Raw genomic sequence first — 18,301 nt, 5'->3', positions numbered from 1 at the left:
GCAGTTAACGTGGAAAATAGTAATAAGTATTGGGAAGTCAGGGACGATGCAGCGATTCCGTAAAAATTTGATATTCAAAAATATCGATTAAATCGATTTTAACATGAATGCTCTATCGGAACACAGACAATTTTGTTTGCTCTCTTATGCTCTTTTATTACTAGGATAGACAGCGAGCTTCATTTAATTAGAGAGACTAAGATTCTTTCATTTGACTAAGCAAATCGTTTTTTATAACATTTAGGGACGGTTTCTCGAGTGCCGGCTAACATTTCTCGAACAGATAAAGTCCCTGCTAAGGCATTTTGGCTTTCTCGAGCACCAATGTGAGAGCTAACTTTGACAGGGACTCGGAGTCCCTGTTAAGCGTTTTCGGCTCGATAGAATGACATCTGATTTACCAAAGCCAACTAAGAATAAGAAACGAAATCACAGCTGACTTTTCCTTTGAATTATACCCAAACAGCTGATGAAATAATCGAAGCACGCCATTTTTTACCCTTCACAGCACAATTCTGTGCGTTAACAGCACTCTGTAATTGTTTCTCGTTCAGATAAATTAAAGCAGTCGAGAAAGCGGATTTGCTATTACGAACAGTTTATCTGGTATTTAAGTTTTTCGAACAGATAGCTATCAGGGACTTTGACAGGGACTCGAGAAACCGGCCCTTAGACACCAAAACAATCTTTGGTGGTGATAACAAAATAAGTGTATGACATGACCCATTATGACCCAGATAAGCTTTAGAATTTCTGTCGAAAATGGGCTCAGTAATGATTTCAGGCTAAATTTGCTTATTCATTCGACATAGGGCTCAGAGCATGACAGATAACCATTTTTATATCCCTCACTCGTAGTACTTCATCGGCTGAAGAAATCGTTTCCGAACCCTAGAAGTATATATGTTTTTGATAAGGACACTAGCCGAGTCAATCTAGCCATGTCCATCTGTCTGTCCGTATGAGCGCAGATATCTCTATTTTTCCTGTTATACTTTTATCAGCGGTGTATGAGGGTTGACTAGTACTCTTTTTACTTTGCATTATAAATTCCGTTTCCGTTTCTACAATAATTGCAATATTACATTAATTACAAAAAACATTAAATATAAAAGTATTTAAACAAATGATTTATTCAAATATGGTAATTCTTATTTTAATTTTTCTTGTAAAATAACAATTGGTAACTTAATTATGGATTAAAATATCTATGAAGTTAAATCAATGGAAATTATGCGCCCAGTGCTATTGAACGGCGGAGCCGCGGAAAGTGCTTCAAACGTACTACTCTCAGTAGTTTGATTTGTTGGGCTCTTTTCCGAATTAGCTGAATGAGCGTACCAGTCTGTGAGTGTGACCAAGTTTTTAGAAAAATTGCAGTTTTCTTGATTGTATTCTTTTCGGTGTCCTTGAGAATCAGAAAAAGTATTCGATGTACTCAAGGAACTCACCAATGAATGATTTGATATCGAGTCCACAGTGCAACGACTAATTACCGAGTTAGCTTTATAATTTGAAAAAATGTATAAAGACTGTTGTAGGGGCTTAACAGAACTATCTACTACTGATTCTGTCTCAGAAGGACATTTGCTTGGCTCAATAGCTCGCCTGCTGGACTTTCTGTTGTTATGCGTAAGTTTTATTATAGTAAGTGCGTCCGAACCCAGTCTTTTAGGCGAGCCGATTGGTTTTTCTTGTTGCTCATCATCGTCGGAGGAGCATAAGTCAATTGTATCAACAACCACTTCCTTAGTAGGTGAAATCCTCCAATGCGAATTAAGCGAATTGTGGCGCGTTAGTCTTATATTAAGTTTAGTATTTGCAGTGTGATTTTGCTCTTCCATTATATGTTCCGATATCTTTTTCAATCTGACTGAAATTGGACGGCATTGCTTAATCAAGGGAGAATTCAAAAACAAAAAGTTCTCAGTAGTGTCCCTGCGTTTAACAAATTGACGTCGCGGAAAGGAATATATATGGTAATTATGTTCATGCGACTTTTTAAATGTGCAATGTACGGTTGTGTTTGATTTTTTCTCGAAATACTTTTGCCTGGTGTTTGATTTAATAATTAGTGGCGTGTAACAAAATCGATCCAGGCGTTCCTGTCTTTCGGAAACATATTCCTTAGAGTTTGTTTGTTTTGTCGATTTTAATAATTGCTGTCCTGCAGGTGATGATATTGGGATAAACGAACACCTACTAAATGAATGAACTGTTCGATTTCTCCGTGATGGTAGACGCCTCTTTCTGTTTGATGTTTCCGTTGATGTTTCTTCATGAAAAGAATATGTTTTTTGTTTTTCTTTTGATGTACTGTTATCAGTGAATTTGGATTGCAGGCTAAAGTTTAATAGAAAGGCGTTGCGCAGTTCAATATCTTCGTTCTTCCCTTCACATTTGTTATCTGGCTCAGGGGAATCACAAAGTATAACATCATCTTCCATGCAACAAATGTTTTCGTGTTCCTGTAACGCAGAAGTCATATATAATTAAACACTTATTTTTGGTGATGTTAAATATGAAAAGGTATTAAACTTACCAGAATAGCTTCTTTAGAGTAAAGTTCAGCATCACAGTTGTCGCATAGATAAATATCAAAAGGAGGTGGCTCAACCATCATATGTTGTACGTTTTCGCTAATTGAACTGTTATTCTTTTGCAGCAACAAGCACTTTCTATTTTTTTGTTGTCTATCATATGACTGAAACATAACCAAAATATTCGTTGCATATTATTTCAGAAAGAAAAAAGATATCCAAATACGGTCATAATCAGAAGATAAATGTACTTACCATGTTTTCATTTCGAAATGTTACCAGCAATTTGTTGTTTCTTCTGTCATACAATGATGTCGTTGAGTTATAATTGTTTATGAACCTCAAGCTCGCGTGCTCGTACGCAGCTAAATCATTACAAAATCTTAATAAAAATAAGCTTTTGTGAAATTGATAGCAAATAACCACAATTTCTTTCATTTTTTCCATCCAATTCTACAAAAAAGATCAAATTATGCATTATACATTATGCAATATTATGTAAAATTGGGTTGTACTCTTGCTTACCCCAACAAATGCTTTCGGCTTTTTCAGCGGAATTTCGAATGGTGCGTTTTCGGGCCACCATTCTGGTTCACTGCAATCTACTTTCTTTGGTAAATTTATATGTCCTAAAGAGCACTGCACCATGAATGGAATAAAATTTTCTAACTGAGGTTCCGTTATTTTTTCTAGGGATGTTGGATATCCATTTGCAAACAAAAGCGGTAGGTTGGATATCATGTTGTGTTGAGCTTTATCCTTTTCATCCATTGTCACTAAAAGTATTAGAAAATAAAGTTGACATTTATTTTTACTATTAAGGATTAATTTTTTTATTCGGTTTTAATACCGTATTTAGACAGAAGGGGAAAGACGCTATTGTTCCGATTCAGCGAAACATAAGGTATTTTAGTATTTTTATTCAGTATTTTGTACGAGTTTAGGCGATTTCCGTTTTAAAATTTTATTTTGTGCAGGAACAAAAAGCCTTCCAACGACTCAACAAATGAGTTAATCGTGACAAGAGATAATGCTATGCTTTGTTTAAGGGACTCATAACCTCCAGCTTTTGCCGCTCTTGGCAAGACCTGGGCAAGGGTTGCACCAAAACATTGTATGCGTTTTTATTCGTTCTGAAATGGGAAACCTTCCAAAATTGTATAAAATTATTGTTTCAAAAATGGCATCACTAATGGTATAGTATTTTTTTGGTAGCGGTGAAAAACGGCCTCGGAAAAAATCGTTGGCGGTCTATTGTCGTCTCGCTCTCTCTCTCATAAATGACGAACGGATCTTTTCGATTTTAGTTGTGCCTTAAGCCTAGTACTAAGATAGGCTCACAGTTTAAAAATCTTATTCTTTGTAGTGTGCCCAAACTCGATGTTTCTCTACCTTTACCCGCAATGTATGCGTTTATTCCGTGGTTTTTAAGTTTCCCGTCCATTTTAAGTTTTTTGCTGCCAAACCACTTCTGCACGAACACATCGAAAGATCAAATTTGTAATTCTTTGCTCGACGACTAAACGCGTTCATCGGCATTCACGCACGAAGCCGGCTATTTTTTGATATTTCTTTAGTCATAGAGCATACAGTAAGAAACTATATAGAGGCACCATTTGCTCTGCCCGAACCTCTGCCCAAGCTCTGCTGAGAGCCAATTTAATGCCAAGTTCGAAGCGAACATCGATTTCTCACCGCATCCAACATGTGCGAAAATGGCGTCTCTATACATTATTACTCTATGCATAGAGTAAGAATCTATATAGTCTCTATATAGAGAATTATTATCTATATATTATTATATTTATTATAATCTATATTATAGAGAAACCATTTGACACCCGAACTTTTGCTGAGAGCCAATTCAAGTCCAAGTTCAAAGCTAACTTCGATTTCTCACCGCATCCAACATGTGCGAAGCAACAGCAATAGTGGTGAGAATCCACATACGGAAAAACAGTGAGTGAGAGCGGTGCAGTCATATAAATTACCATTAAACTCACCATGGGCATGGAATGAATGTTTAAATCGAACACATTGAAAACTAGGGATATTTTCGTTTTTCGCCTAGGTGGCATCACTGGAAAAAGAGGCAAAGGGCTGTCATTTGCATTTTCCAACGAAAATCCGTTATGTTTCTTAAGTTCGTCAACCGTCTTTAGTTGGAAGAGATTTCTGTGACACCCCAGTATATAATTTATTACTCTTCTTTTTACGATAAGCCAAGGCAGTCTGTTTGCTCTCTCCATTCTTTTCCTTTGAAGGTTAAAAAATTAGTCCCAAGAAACTCTGAATCTGCCACTTGCCACTAATCAAACAAAATTTTAAATACTTGCAAAAAAAAATAGAAAAAAAACTGTTTCTAAAGCTTGCGCTTTTCCTCGAGGTAGTTCTAGGCTTTATTACACAACTCCTAGAAACTACATATAACACTATAGTTTTTCACAACAACAATCGTAAAAACGGCCACACCAAAAAAAAGGCCAGCAATAACCTCAAGATTTTGTAGATTCTGACTTTTCCCCCCAAGGCAAAAATCAATTATCAAACGAAAATTTGTTTTCCTGATATACCTGACGAAACTTTTTTAACTTCATTGAATGATGACTTCATTTGTGGGCCTAATCTCTTTTTAAGGCAACAATATGTATTAAAAATTTTTTTTTCACAAGATTTGCATATCATTTTGCAGCAGGCGTTGCCACCTTGCGTTAAAACGAAATCAAGTGGTTACGCCTCACGATTTCCTTAAACATGAACATGAATTGGATTGTTTCCACTAATGTATGTAGGTTTATGCAAGTTCGTTTCATGAATACGAAAAAAAAATTTTGTGGCATACCACAAAAACTACTGGTTCCGTTTCGCTTTGGGAAGGAGGGCAGCCCAAACACTTTTTTCTAACTGCAGATTTCTTCACTGAAAAACCACTTTCATATGTGTACATGTAGCTACACACACACGCACCCACATATGTATACCAAGAGAATTAGAATAACTTCGCGAATAAAGTTTTTACTGCCTAACTTCAACGAATTACATATGTAAGCACATACACAATCACTTTTGGACAATTGTACATAAACACAAATAGTCATATGTTGAGTGGATGTTTCATATGCTGAGGTATTAATATCCCACCTGATTTAGACGAGTGTATGTAATACACGCAACAAAAATTGCAATACTCGAGACGGTTTAAAAATTAAATTGAATAACAATCACTTTTGTATTAATTTCAACTGATCGCCAAAGAATATTTCGACACGGAATATTTAATAAAAGACATTAAATCCTGTGCACTGGAATGCTCAGAGCTCTCTGCATATACATATCACAAAACTAAACCAACAGAAAGCAGTCTCAAAAACCAATCAAAGTATAACCATTATCAGTACGCACCAAAAATTCGCAATGATTAACAAAACGCAAGACACGGAGACCTACAATCACAAATATGATAACATAGTAACAAATACACAACACTTTCTTCGTAAAAAATTAATTTGTTGTAGGCTGCTATCGAATAGTCGAAGTGAGAACTGACTGGTAAATGACGAAAACAATTGTGAAAACATCACTCGCTCAACAAATTGAAACGCGGAATCGGAACAAAAAGTGGTGTCCCATTTTCACATTGGCTCTAGAACAAGTAAATATGTATATATTTTTTAATTCCTAAGTATGATGTACATTTAGCATATGCAATGAATTTGTCTTTTCAATTATATAGGGGAGTGTAGGGTAAGGTGACGAACGATTCGTTTTTTGAATGTAACTTTTCTAAAAATCAATATTTTTCAAAAGTGTAAACGCAGAAAGTTGCTTACATCTACTGAGCATATCCCTGTAAAATTCGAAATTCCAATGCAGCCAAATCCCACAGCGTTTGGCGTGAACCCTTCTTTTTTTGCACTTTCAAAAGTTGTAGGGTAATGTGACGAACGATTTGTTCTTTAATGTAACTTCTCCAAAAATCAATATTTTTTAAAAGTGTAAAAGCAGAAAGTTACTTACATTTACTAGGCATATTTCTGAAAAATTTGTATTCGAAATTTCAACGTAGCCAAATCCCACAGCGTTTGGTGTAAATCATCCTTTTCACAAACAAACAAAAAACATTTTTTTATATATAATTTACGGAAAAGTTATTTTCGATACGGAAAAGAAAGAAGTAATAAGATAATACCGAAACTTACAAGAAAAAATGGTCAAAATGCAATTTTTTAAATTAAAATTTTTTTTTTGTTTTATTAAATTAAACTGACCTCACTATTAAAAACAACAATAAAACTGCAGCAGTAAATGTAATCTGGTATTATTATATTTTTTTTACAAATAATCAACGATAACAATTAAAATTCTTGAATAAAAAAAGTTCGTCACAATACCCTACAAAAAGTTCGTCACGATACCCTACAAGGTAGGCTTGGAGCAAAAACGGTGTCACTCTCAAACGGCGCAAAAAAAAAAAACGCGAGGTACCAAAAACTGTTGATAAAGATCTCATGTATACGTGCATATATTTGCCTGATTTTATTTTCCACTCATCTTTGCTCTGGCACTGCTGAATCACAAGTAAATTGAATAGGTTTGCTGGTTTGCGCACCACATTTTTAGCGAAAATTACCTCACGAACAAATTACGGGACTTCTTATTAATATTACTGTAAATACATTGTCGACACGATAAGGGGAGACGACTACATTTATTTGGAATTTTTGTCGTGACGTCATATATGAGATTCGACGAGTTCGTCACATTACCCTACTCGTCAAATTACCCTACACTCCCCTATTTTATTTTTATATAAGTATAGTTTTCAACACAATTTGAAATTGATGTTTTGTATATGTTATACATAAGAGTGGCTTAGAAAACATTCTGATAATTCTTTGTTAAAACTGCTGTTGTGTTAAAACTTTTTTATATAAAATAAACAAATTATTATTTTTAATATAGGTATCACATGGAACGTAAAATATGTACAAATCCAAGGTCAACCATTAAAAACAGCTGAATCAAACAGCTGTTAAAATGAATTAAAACAACTATTCTGATTATAACAGTTAAGATGAAATGAGCATTTTGGATATAACTTATATATTCGTTTCTATCTTTGTCTAAGCAAACGTCGAAGAAATGTTTATTTAATGTAGAAGCGAACACTTCCACCAACGACGTATGCACAAACATTTTAAACGAACAATTTGGTTGGGGGATTTCCTAAAATGTTGAATTTCGGTCAGCTGTTAATAAGCTGTTCCATACAAGTTCACTTTCGGAAATTTCAGTAATTACACAACATAAAAGTTCAGATATGTTTTTTAACTATTATCTTATGCTATTTATTGTATTGTTCTTCAATGAGATTAGGAGAACGCAATTTTACGACAGTATTGCTGAGTTGAAACCCCCCTTCGTTTATGTTCAGATCAGCTGTTATTGGATGTGGATGGAAACTCTATGGTAACACGAATTTCACATTTGTCAAAACTCCCATGGGAAGAAAATCTATGGGAAGAGGCTATAAATTCCAGCTAAAAATGTTGAATGGAGAGTGAGAAAACGGGCCAAATTTAATGCTGTCAAAAAATCGAAAAAAAAATCATTTTTATTTTTTTAGATGTCATTCCACCGTTCCTACAATAATGAGAAAAGATTAAAATAAATATCGATAAGCACGCAAAAATAGTTATCGTATTATTCTGCTAATTGTGCAACGTGTTTGAGCCAAGCGAAGAGCAAAAGACTTAAAATGAAAGTAGAAGCATTGGACAAATTCTGGACTGACAAGAGCCGCTACGATGTCGCCGAGAAGCGATTCTACGAGGGCCCCCTGAAGGTAAAACCAATCCACCAATCTTGTGCAGATAGAAGTACATAAGTACATAGAAAGATTTCACGTGGCCGGTAAAGGAATTCGGAATGGTTTTGGCAATTACATGCAAAAATTTGCATTGTACATACATTGTATATATTACTTTACAAGCGAGGACGCCAAATAACACATTTTTATAACACAAGTACATTTGTACAATGATCTTATAAATGTGTCTATTTATGTACGTACTTGAACTTAAAATTCCCGTGTTCATATGGTGCAATGGTATATTCGTGTAATTAATTGTATGTACATTGTACAAGGTATATACATATGTGAATATAGAAATATATACAAGAAATTCAACAAAATTATTACCAAAACTGTCTGAAAACCAGGGAGAAACCTATAGATTAGATAGATTTTAATAAACAATTTTTTTCCAATTTGTTAGCTAAATATAGGCAACATTTTGTGCTGATAAGAAAACGGCCTATCAGTCTGACATCAATCAAGCTTATTTTTCAGCATGACAACAATCTTTAAATATATGCTGTATACTTCTCTCTTGTTGGAAATAATTTATAAAAAGACTACTACCAAGTTTATATATTTATTAGCGATTTATAACTTCTAAATCCGTAGTTCGATACTCGATACACCAAATGTGAGATCCCACAAGTAATCAATGGTGTTGTCTTATTTTTAAAGGTAACTGATCGCAGCCACAACAGCCCTTTAGTAAGCGAAATCGCAAAGGCTAGGGAACACATACAGAACTCGCTGGAAAAGGTAACTATGGTTGTGATATTTCCTCACTTTTGTTTTCTTATAGCCGGTGTTTATTTTCAATTCAGTTAGTCTGTAAACCATGATATAATTCCTAGGTTCTTATTGTTTATTCAAAAACCACGTTAAAAACTTTGATTTTACAATTTCTATTATTATTTTACTTTATTTTTTAATAACCCTGCATTGTGTATTTCCAGATTGATGGAGTTACCCTGGACGATGGCTCGAAATCCGAGCTTGCCAGCCGCCTGGCTCAGCTGGAAAGTGAAACCAAGGAGTTGAAATCCCAGGTTTCCTCGTTGAACCAACTTTTAAGTGCCGTGGTTAAGCGATTAGACTCTGCCGAACCCAAGTTGAATTTGACGAACGGAGAGTCAAAGAAGCCAGAAGCGGAATCGAAGAAAACAGAAGACGACGACGATGATGTCGATCTTTTCGGTTCGGAGAGCGAGGAGGAAGAGGAGGAGGCAGCGCGCATCCGCGAGGAACGATTGGCCGCCTATGCCGCCAAGAAGGCCAAGAAAGTTGCCATTATTGCCAAGTCCAACATCATCCTGGATGTCAAGCCCTGGGACGATGAAACCGATCTGAAGGTAATGGAGACTGAAATCCGCAAAATTACCCAGGACGGCCTTCTGTGGGGAGCTTCCAAATTCGTCCCCGTTGCCTTTGGCATCCAGAAACTCAGCATCTCGTGCGTGGTGGAGGACGATAAGGTTTCCATTGATTGGCTGACTGAGGAGATCGAAAAACTGGAAGACTTTGTCCAAAGTGTTGACATTGCTGCATTCAACAAGATCTAAAGAGTATACATATATTTTTTTAATTCAGATTCGGATTTACCTCATTACGAATGTTTTTGGGAGTCATTTAAATAAATATTTTGATAAAACAAACACAAAATACGGATTTTAATGGGCTGTAAAGGGTCAATGAAACTGAGGTTTTAGTTTTTAAAAATAATTAAATAAAAATAACAACATATTTACTGAAGTCATGTATTCGCCACTGTTTTGATTAATGTAATATAATTAACACATAAGTATAAAAAAATAGAAATTACTTATTAACTAAATATTTCGGTTCACAGCTAAATTATACACATACATATATGTATTATTAATGTTTAAACTGAGGGACTAGTTTCATAAGGCTCTACAAATTATAAATAGTTAATGATAAGTAATTTCCATCTAAAGCATAACTTCATTTTCCGGTTTCGCTGAGGTTTTGCGGACCAGTTCACAACTGCCTGGAGAAGATCGGAGCGTCGTCATGGCTGTGCTAGTTGGAGCATATGATTTTGTCACACCAAGGCGATTTCTAGTCGATGTAGTGCTGGGGCTTGACTGCAAACCTGGAAATATCATAAATAAACAAAATAAAAAGAATAGACTAAAATAAGGAGTCAAAACTTACCAAACTTTACAGCGATTTCATTCCAAATTCTCCGTTTAAAAACAAAAATGATGAATACAAAGATGCCAAGAAGCACATTGAACGAATCGCTGATGGTCCAGAAAAAGGTTTTCTTATGATCGTAAAACAAAATGCTCACTATCTCCAAAAGCCACGTAATGCCCATAACAAAGCATAGTTTTGTGTTCATAACAAATCGGGTTTTGTCCTGAAAAAATCTCCTCTTCAGTACTGGCTTATCACTGTTTAAACTCTGCATCTTGTATATTTCGTTTTTGACTTTGTTGCAGTATTTCATCGTAAGCAGGAACAGGACCAAGTTGAATATAAAAAGAATTCCAACTGGACCCGAGAAGAATAGTAAGCTTGCAGATCCAAAAGAATCATCTGAAGTTAATAAGTGTGTTTTAGAAAATTGCAGATAGTTCTGAAATTCTAACGAGCTTACATGTAAACCAGCAACGACCGTGCCCAAAATTTGGTCGAACCACATCCGGTAAGATGTCTGATTTTGTAAACGCAATGGTGATTGTCGTTAGCAAAGTTGGTAGTCCCCATCCGTAACAAGAGTACCAAATAAATTGACGTCTCAGGTCACTTTTTTCGCAACTTTTAATTTTGGTTGATCTAAAAATAGAATATAATTTTTAAGAAGTAAATAAATCTTTCAGTCATAGTTATTAGAAATTTTTCTAAACTTTTTTTAAACTCTGAAATCATTAGTTATAATTATTTTATAACACTTTTCTTACCCGAAGGTTTTCCATATGTCAAAGGAAGTTATATTCATCCATGAAAAGGCAGCCATTAAACAAAAGTACACGAAGAAACCTTAAAATAAGAAAATAATTTGTGTTAATTGAAATACAAGCAAATCTTTTCGAATTCATAAAGAAAAGCTGAAAAACAGCTAAACCAAAGATTCAATAAATTAAGAGTATCGGAAATAATTAAAGTGTACCTATATTGATTTCTGACTTTTATGAGACAATAACTTTTGGCCTCATGTCTCAGCACGACATATTTACTAATTTACTAATTACTAATTGCCACTGTACTGACCAGAAAAGAAGCAGATGTCGTCATTTGATGTGGGCTTCAACTGGCCCAAAGCTATTCCAAGATATGCCGCAAATAAACTGCTCACAAGACAAATCAGAATTTTTCCAGGAAGATTTCGTAATTTGGCAATTGATATATAAACAATCAAGGTAAGTGCGTAGAAGCAACAAGATATGAGAAGTCCAATCGGATACATTTTAAAGCGAATGCGGTCACTGCCCACTACCTTTGTATCAAAGCATAGAAATGTATAAAGCTGCTCTGAAAGAAACGAAGTCAAATAATTAAGAATTAAAAATACATATATATTTTTTGTAGTGAATATTATATTTTTTATTTAGGAAGGAGTTTACCTTTTGATTCTGTCTGACCCTTTCCAAACAATACTGAGTATTTGTATACATTTTTAAAGTGTTTTGAATAATAAGCGAGCCATTGGAAGAACTGATTGTGTGCGCATCATCTGGAAAATTATCGGGATCCAATCGAAATTTTTGGCATTGTAAGCCATGAACAATTCCGAAATCTGAAAAAAATATTTTCAAAACATATAATGAGTTGTAATCATAAAGGATTCTCTATTTATGATTTCACGTATTTGACCTAACCCAACAAAAAAAACCGCGTGTCATCGAAAGTACTTTTCGTTGCTTGATTTACCAGATAAGAAACTTTGACAAAAATAATTAAAATGACCAAGTTAACGAAAAATGTCAACAATAATGACGTATCATAATAATATTTGTAGATAAATTCGTTAGGTACATTTGTGTAGCACTTAAAGATACTTGTTTATACGCTCATCGACAAAACAGGTGATCGGGCAAATGGAACCTATCAAAATCTATCGCATAGATTTCCGATTTATATTTTTCATTTAATGGGCAATTATTCCCGCGTTCAATTGGGCTCATTTCCTGTTAAATCCCATAAACCGATAGAAATTGGAAATTAAAGAATCTGCAAACGTACCTGATGGCTTTGAGAAGTTGGCGTTTATATTCAAGTTCTGAAAGCCCTCGAATTTCAAATCGGTCCCATCATTCTTACAGTACGTACTGATATTTCCTTTCGCATACATTTCACCTTCCCCACAGCATCGTCGAATACACGGAATTCTTTGGCATATTTTGGGTTCCTGACAAGCCCGAACCAGATATTTTTGACCCAAAACTTTCCTTCTCTCCGATGTTTCGGAGTCATAAATGGCTTCGATGCAAAACTTGGATCTAGTCAAACTGTTTGAGCCATCTCTCCAAACCAAGGTATCGTTATGGAACTGCACTTTCTCCGAAGACACAGTATATTCCACGAGAGCTTTGTTGCCCGAACAGTTTAAGGCGTTATCAAAAAATATAATTGGACTACTGATGATAGAAGAATAAACAAAGAAATCGTTTTCGCCAAGTATGCATGTATTATTTTCGGAAACGTAAATAAATCCCTGTGGGCAGCACTTGTTTACAAATCCCACACTTTGAGACGGCACATTCTTTTCAAATTCACAAGATAAAATGATGAGACGTCTGTTTAATAGCCCAATGCATGAGTTATTTCGCAGGTACAAAGCACTTTCACTCAGTTCACTTAGATTGAGGCTCGTAAAATTCTGGCACTTTGATAACTGGAATTGGTGGCTTGACTCATCGGGTGCCTCTAATCCAAGGCCTTTTGGGGCTATCATTTTGCCTATCACTTGAGTTAAATCCGGAAATTCTTTGAGGTTGCTGTCAGCGGAAGCGCACTCGAAAACTTCCGAATTATCCGATCCGCGGTATTTAAAAAGTACTGAGTTCGGGCTGCAGCATATTTGAACGGCGCCCACTTTCAAAATGCCACTTAAAATCAGGCACGCTAAACTTAGTCCGATGATCATTGTTTACGCCTTGGGTTTTATTTCCAATGACCAATTTCCGAGCTTGTGTAATGTTTGTATCTTTTCTTAGAACGGACTTTTCATATCTTATCATTGAAATTGAACCGTTATCGGGCAATATAAACTTCGAACCGCATGCAGTTGGCGGATTTAACGAACTGAAGACTTCGCCATTCCTTCGCGAGCAAATGCGAATGTTTATGGGTAAACATTTGGTCTACACACATACGGATACAAATCGATGTATATAAGGAATACATTTATGGATTCGTAAGCTTATACAAATAAGTTATACCCCATGGAGTGTTTTAACACTTAGCATGCTGGGTGCACACGGATAAATATCAATACAGCCAAGTGCGGCAAATGGCTACATATTTATTTGGGTACGTTATAATATATTTACACATTTCAATTAATGACTTTGTATACTAGTTTTTTACGGCAAGACAAATGGATCGGTTCTTGCTTGCATTTTGTAAAGCTCATTACGGAAAAATTAATAATTTGATAATGTACACGCAAAAAATTTTTTTGGTAAAATATAGTACGTATAATTATAACCATTTAAAAATGGGTTAATATTTAAAAGTAAAATTACTATAAAAATAACTTTTTTGTGTTGTGTTGTTGTGTAAAAATGAATTTGTTGACCAAGTTAGTATATTATATTGGTCAAATTGACCATTTGTTTTTTTTGTGCAAGTTAGTACTGTAGATAGTGAGTAGATAACTAATGTAAAGTAAATACTAGGTTAAATAAGATGTTGAGTGATGAGGGCATAAATCAGAAGGTATTTAAAGGAGACAACTCCATTTAAATCCTATAAGTTATTTAAATCCTTTTTCAAATACATTATCTAAAAATATGCACAGGTTATTTATTAAAAACTTTTTAGCTTAAACTACATAACACCTTCTTCTTGTTGCATGAATTTCAATATTGCAGAATTTCACGAGAAACCAAGTTATCTTTTGACGATTTTATTTTCTTATTTCTTTACTGACATACAGCAACATTTTTGCAAGTGATAAGAAAGTGTTTATATTAACGTTCGTTAGGTTCCTCGAGATTCATATCGATAGTTTAGTTAAGTTGAATTTATCGATGAAATCAGCTTCCATTTTGCTGTAGGTTTTCTATCGATAACGTACATAACATAAATCAATTCCAAGCGTTCCACCTGAAATCATTTGAGAATAATAATGCAGCAAGTATCTGTTCAGATATATCTGTATTAAACGATAAGCGTTCTTATCCAAGATTATTATTATAATTAGCACGCAATTACAAATTTTGTGTAACTAATATATTCCATATTACAGCATAGTGGAATTATTATTTTTTTCAAAATATAGTACTCAAAATATTGTACAAATCATTCTATTAACCTTAATTTCACAATGTATTAAAATAAATAAATAAATTCCATAATTTTTTGAAGTCAAATAGCAAGCAATTTGGGTGACGCTCCTGAAAAAGTTGTTCCATTTCAATATTCCAAAACTGGCAAAAACTTCGCATCATTTTGTGAGTACACCGAGTGAAAATATTTTCCGAGTCAAGCAGAAATTTGTACTATTGATAGCATGTTGCAAGGCGACTTCAATATTTTGTAGCTAAATGCCATTTTTTATCGCAACGCAAAGTTGAATACGTGAGCAATACAATTAAATCGGTGTAAGCAGTGACTAAATAAGTCAGCCGAAAGTAAAGAAAGAGAAACATTTTTTAAACGAAGTAAACTAAATTTTCACTGTGAATAATGATGACTGAAAAGTTAAATTCTGGGCACACTAATTTAACAAGCAAGGGGTTTGTATATTTAATATTTATTTATATTTGGCTTACAAGAGGCCCATAGATATAGTACAGTATATGTATGCATGCCCAGACTCAGTTAAGTAGTCAAGCCGTTAAATTATTTATAAGATACCGCTCAAATGAGTGAAAATATAAAGCCGAATATGTGTATATATTCTTTTTTATATCTTTTCCTCCGACCATCTTCTTGACAAAGCTTCTAATTACCGACTATAACTGCCGATTGATGTTATCTAATAAAATAAAACGTAAACAATGTAATTTACGCTTGAATTTCACTTGAAAGTGTATGCTAGCTAGCTATATATACATATAAGTATGTATAAAATAGTTATGTACATAGTGCACATGTGCACTCGTGGACATATTGGCCGCTAAACAAGTCGGTTAAATATATATGTACATATGCGCTGCACTGGCTAAATACACAAATAAATTCAAGTGCATAAATTTCTTAATTTTTTGCGATTTCTTCGTTTTGAAGATCAGAACAAAACAGGTATTTCAGCGTGAACAGTTATTCGTGGGCTGCCATTTTAAAATTTTTGGTGAAGCGTTTCTTTTTTTTCTGCGCTCTAAAAAAAAGTGTGGGAGAAAAAGAAAATAAATCTAACTTAAAAGAACTTAAAAAAGATTACAAATATTTTCTTAATTAAGAAAATAAAAAAAAATAATTTAATTTTTTAATTTTGCTCATAACGCACAAAATATATTTGCTAATTTAATTTTTTTTATTCAGGCTTATAAATGATCTTCAAATTGCTGGGAACACAAGTGACGATATGGGCTGGAAATCAAAGCTGAAGCTGCCGCCAAAGGACAACCGATTCAAAACAACTGTAAGTTCGGAAGATTTGCTAGAAATAAACTTAAACTTAATTTTAATGCCAAATTAAATGTAATCTCCTTTTGTAGGATGTGACCGATACGCGAGGAAACGAGTTTGAGGAGTTTTGCCTTAAGAGAGAACTGCTGATGGGTATTTTCGAGAAGGGTTGGGAGCGCCCTTCGCCAATTCAGGAAGCAGCTATTCCTATAGCTTTAAGTGGAAAGGATGTACTGGCTCGGGCCAAAAACGGTACTGGCAAAACGGGAGCCTACTGTATCCCGGTTTTAGAACAAATAGATCCTACCAAGGACTACATTCAGGCCCTGGTGATGGTCCCCACCCGAGAGTTGGCGCTACAAACTTCACAGATATGTATTGAGCTGGCGAAACATCTTGATATCCGGGTAATGGTCACAACAGGAGGCACCATTCTGAAGGATGACATTCTTCGTATATATCAGAAAGGTGTGTTTTATACTTGAATCGTTTACTAAGCTTCGATTCTAACTATCCACTTTCCTTTACCCCCACAGTACAATTAATTATTGCCACTCCCGGACGAATATTAGATCTGATGGACAAGAAAGTTGCTGATATGTCGCATTGCAGGATATTAGTTTTGGATGAGGCCGATAAACTATTGTCGCTTGATTTTCAAGGCATGCTGGATCATGTTATACTAAAGTTACCAAAGGATCCCCAGATCTTGCTATTTTCCGCAACATTTCCACTAACAGTCAAGAATTTCATGGAGAAGCATTTACGCGAGCCTTACGAAATAAACCTGATGGAGGAGCTAACATTGAAGGGTGTCACTCAGTACTATGCATTTGTACAAGAGCGCCAGAAAGTACACTGCTTGAACACATTGTTCTCCAAGCTGCAAATCAATCAGTCTATTATATTCTGTAATTCCACACAACGTGTCGAGTTATTGGCTAAAAAGATCACAGAACTGGGCTACTGCTGTTACTATATTCACGCAAAGATGGCCCAAGCACACAGAAACCGAGTGTTCCACGATTTCCGCCAAGGACTGTGCCGGAATCTGGTTTGCTCGGATCTGTTTACCCGAGGAATAGACGTGCAGGCCGTGAATGTAGTCATCAATTTCGATTTCCCTCGAATGGCAGAGACATACTTGCATCGAATTGGTCGCTCGGGACGTTTCGGTCATTTGGGTAAGAAAAAAACCATATCAAGATTAGTCAGTTTATTTGTTAGATTGATAAAGATTACCTTTTTAAAGTGAACTGGTTTCTAAATAGAATTTATTTTTTCTGTTTTTAGGTATTGCTATTAATCTGATAACCTACGAGGATCGGTTTGACCTGCATCGGATTGAAAAAGAACTTGGAACCGAAATAAAGCCTATTCCGAAGGTCATAGACCCCGCCCTTTATGTCGCAAACATTGGCGCATCCGTCGGAGATACTTGCAACAACAGTGATCTTAATAATTCTGCAAACGAGGAGGGAAATGTAAGCAAATAAAACGGATGCAACTGTAACACTAGGATCTGAAATAGAGTCAAAATCATGAAATCAATAAAAAAGATGAAATATTTCAGAAAACCAAATTGTATTAAATAAATGGAAAGCAATTCAATTTTTTATATGCGCTATTTATATAATTTGAACGACTGGTTCTTATATATATATTGTGGGGTATAGGCGGCCATTGACTGGAAAGGCCAAAATGAATTTGGAATGTTAAAATCATAAAAAACAGGAAAATCACTAGACTTATCATGGGCTTATAGTGTAGTTAGGAAAGTCAACTTCGGCTTGACAATTTTAAAAAAGAAGTATAGGATAAACGCCGAGGTAACAAAAACAGTGGTTTTGTAAATTTTAGGTTGCAACGTTTAAACTGTTGACTAATAAAATCAAAATCATTTCTGTATATACCTCAAAAAATGTTTGCCAGGCTAGGGCGATTTGTATCCATAAAAGTGGGCGTGGTCACGTGTTTAGAAGATATTTTTTAAAAGAAGAAGCGAGTTTGGCAACGTAAAAGGTCGTTTTGGGACAAACAGACAGACTGACAGCCAAGATTCCCCCAGAATCTTGTTTTTTGGTGAGGCTTGTCAAGGGAGTTTCGGATTTCAACATGGAGGTGTAATACAAATAAA

At 35.0% G+C, this 18,301-nt stretch overlaps 4 protein-coding genes across 8 annotated transcripts; 2 read left to right on the top strand and 2 right to left on the bottom strand.

The window, feature by feature from the left end:
• Positions 1 to 1,109: 1,109 nt before the first annotated feature.
• Positions 1,110 to 6,090, bottom strand: ova (ovaries absent). Of its 2 annotated transcripts, none has more exons than XM_017150281.3 (5): positions 5,943 to 6,090; positions 3,066 to 3,316; positions 2,796 to 2,993; positions 2,543 to 2,704; positions 1,110 to 2,468 (listed from the first exon to the last, which is right to left on the bottom strand). In XM_017150281.3, exons 2-5 carry the CDS (start codon positions 3,309 to 3,311, stop codon positions 1,209 to 1,211), a joined length of 1,866 nt encoding a protein of 621 aa, XP_017005770.1. In that variant the 5' UTR covers positions 3,312 to 3,316; positions 5,943 to 6,090; the 3' UTR covers positions 1,110 to 1,208. The 2 variants fall into 2 exon arrangements, with proteins under 2 accessions (XP_017005770.1, XP_070075254.1); XM_070219153.1 differs by lacking the exon at positions 5,943 to 6,090 and adding an exon at positions 5,682 to 5,828.
• Positions 6,091 to 8,226: 2,136 nt separating this feature from the next.
• On the top strand, positions 8,227 to 10,059 carry eEF1delta (elongation factor 1-delta). Of its 2 annotated transcripts, XM_017150234.3 has the most exons (3): positions 8,231 to 8,385; positions 9,076 to 9,156; positions 9,354 to 10,059. In XM_017150234.3, the coding sequence occupies exons 1-3, from the start codon at positions 8,299 to 8,301 to the stop codon at positions 9,957 to 9,959; spliced, it is 774 nt and encodes a 257-aa protein (XP_017005723.2). In that variant the 5' UTR covers positions 8,231 to 8,298; the 3' UTR covers positions 9,960 to 10,059. The 2 variants fall into 2 exon arrangements, with proteins under 2 accessions (XP_017005724.2, XP_017005723.2); XM_017150235.3 differs by lacking the exon at positions 9,076 to 9,156 and having other exon boundaries at positions 8,227 to 8,385.
• Positions 10,060 to 10,138: 79 nt separating this feature from the next.
• Positions 10,139 to 14,200, bottom strand: mthl15 (methuselah-like 15). Of its 3 annotated transcripts, XM_017150230.3 has the most exons (7): positions 12,610 to 13,798; positions 11,991 to 12,163; positions 11,638 to 11,893; positions 11,328 to 11,406; positions 11,024 to 11,202; positions 10,576 to 10,962; positions 10,139 to 10,513 (listed from the first exon to the last, which is right to left on the bottom strand). In XM_017150230.3, exons 1-7 carry the CDS (start codon positions 13,511 to 13,513, stop codon positions 10,350 to 10,352), a joined length of 2,142 nt encoding a protein of 713 aa, XP_017005719.2. In that variant the 5' UTR covers positions 13,514 to 13,798; the 3' UTR covers positions 10,139 to 10,349. The 3 variants fall into 3 exon arrangements, with proteins under 3 accessions (XP_017005719.2, XP_070068656.1, XP_017005721.2); XM_070212555.1 differs by lacking the exon at positions 12,610 to 13,798 and having other exon boundaries at positions 11,638 to 11,898; XM_017150232.3 differs by lacking the exons at positions 10,139 to 10,513; positions 10,576 to 10,962; positions 11,024 to 11,202; positions 11,328 to 11,406 and having other exon boundaries at positions 11,715 to 11,898; positions 12,610 to 14,200.
• Positions 14,201 to 15,085: 885 nt separating this feature from the next.
• Positions 15,086 to 17,782, top strand: me31B (ATP-dependent RNA helicase me31b). Its single transcript, XM_017150233.3, has 5 exons — positions 15,086 to 15,329; positions 16,078 to 16,177; positions 16,254 to 16,632; positions 16,701 to 17,348; positions 17,458 to 17,782. The coding sequence occupies exons 1-5, from the start codon at positions 15,280 to 15,282 to the stop codon at positions 17,658 to 17,660; spliced, it is 1,380 nt and encodes a 459-aa protein (XP_017005722.1). The 5' UTR covers positions 15,086 to 15,279; the 3' UTR covers positions 17,661 to 17,782.
• Positions 17,783 to 18,301: the final 519 nt, after the last annotated feature.

Source organism: Drosophila takahashii, chromosome 2L (assembly GCF_030179915.1).
Source record: "Drosophila takahashii strain IR98-3 E-12201 chromosome 2L, DtakHiC1v2, whole genome shotgun sequence".
NCBI classification, from domain to species: domain Eukaryota; kingdom Metazoa; phylum Arthropoda; class Insecta; order Diptera; family Drosophilidae; genus Drosophila; species Drosophila takahashii.
This window is presented reverse-complemented; position numbering and strand designations above follow the sequence as displayed.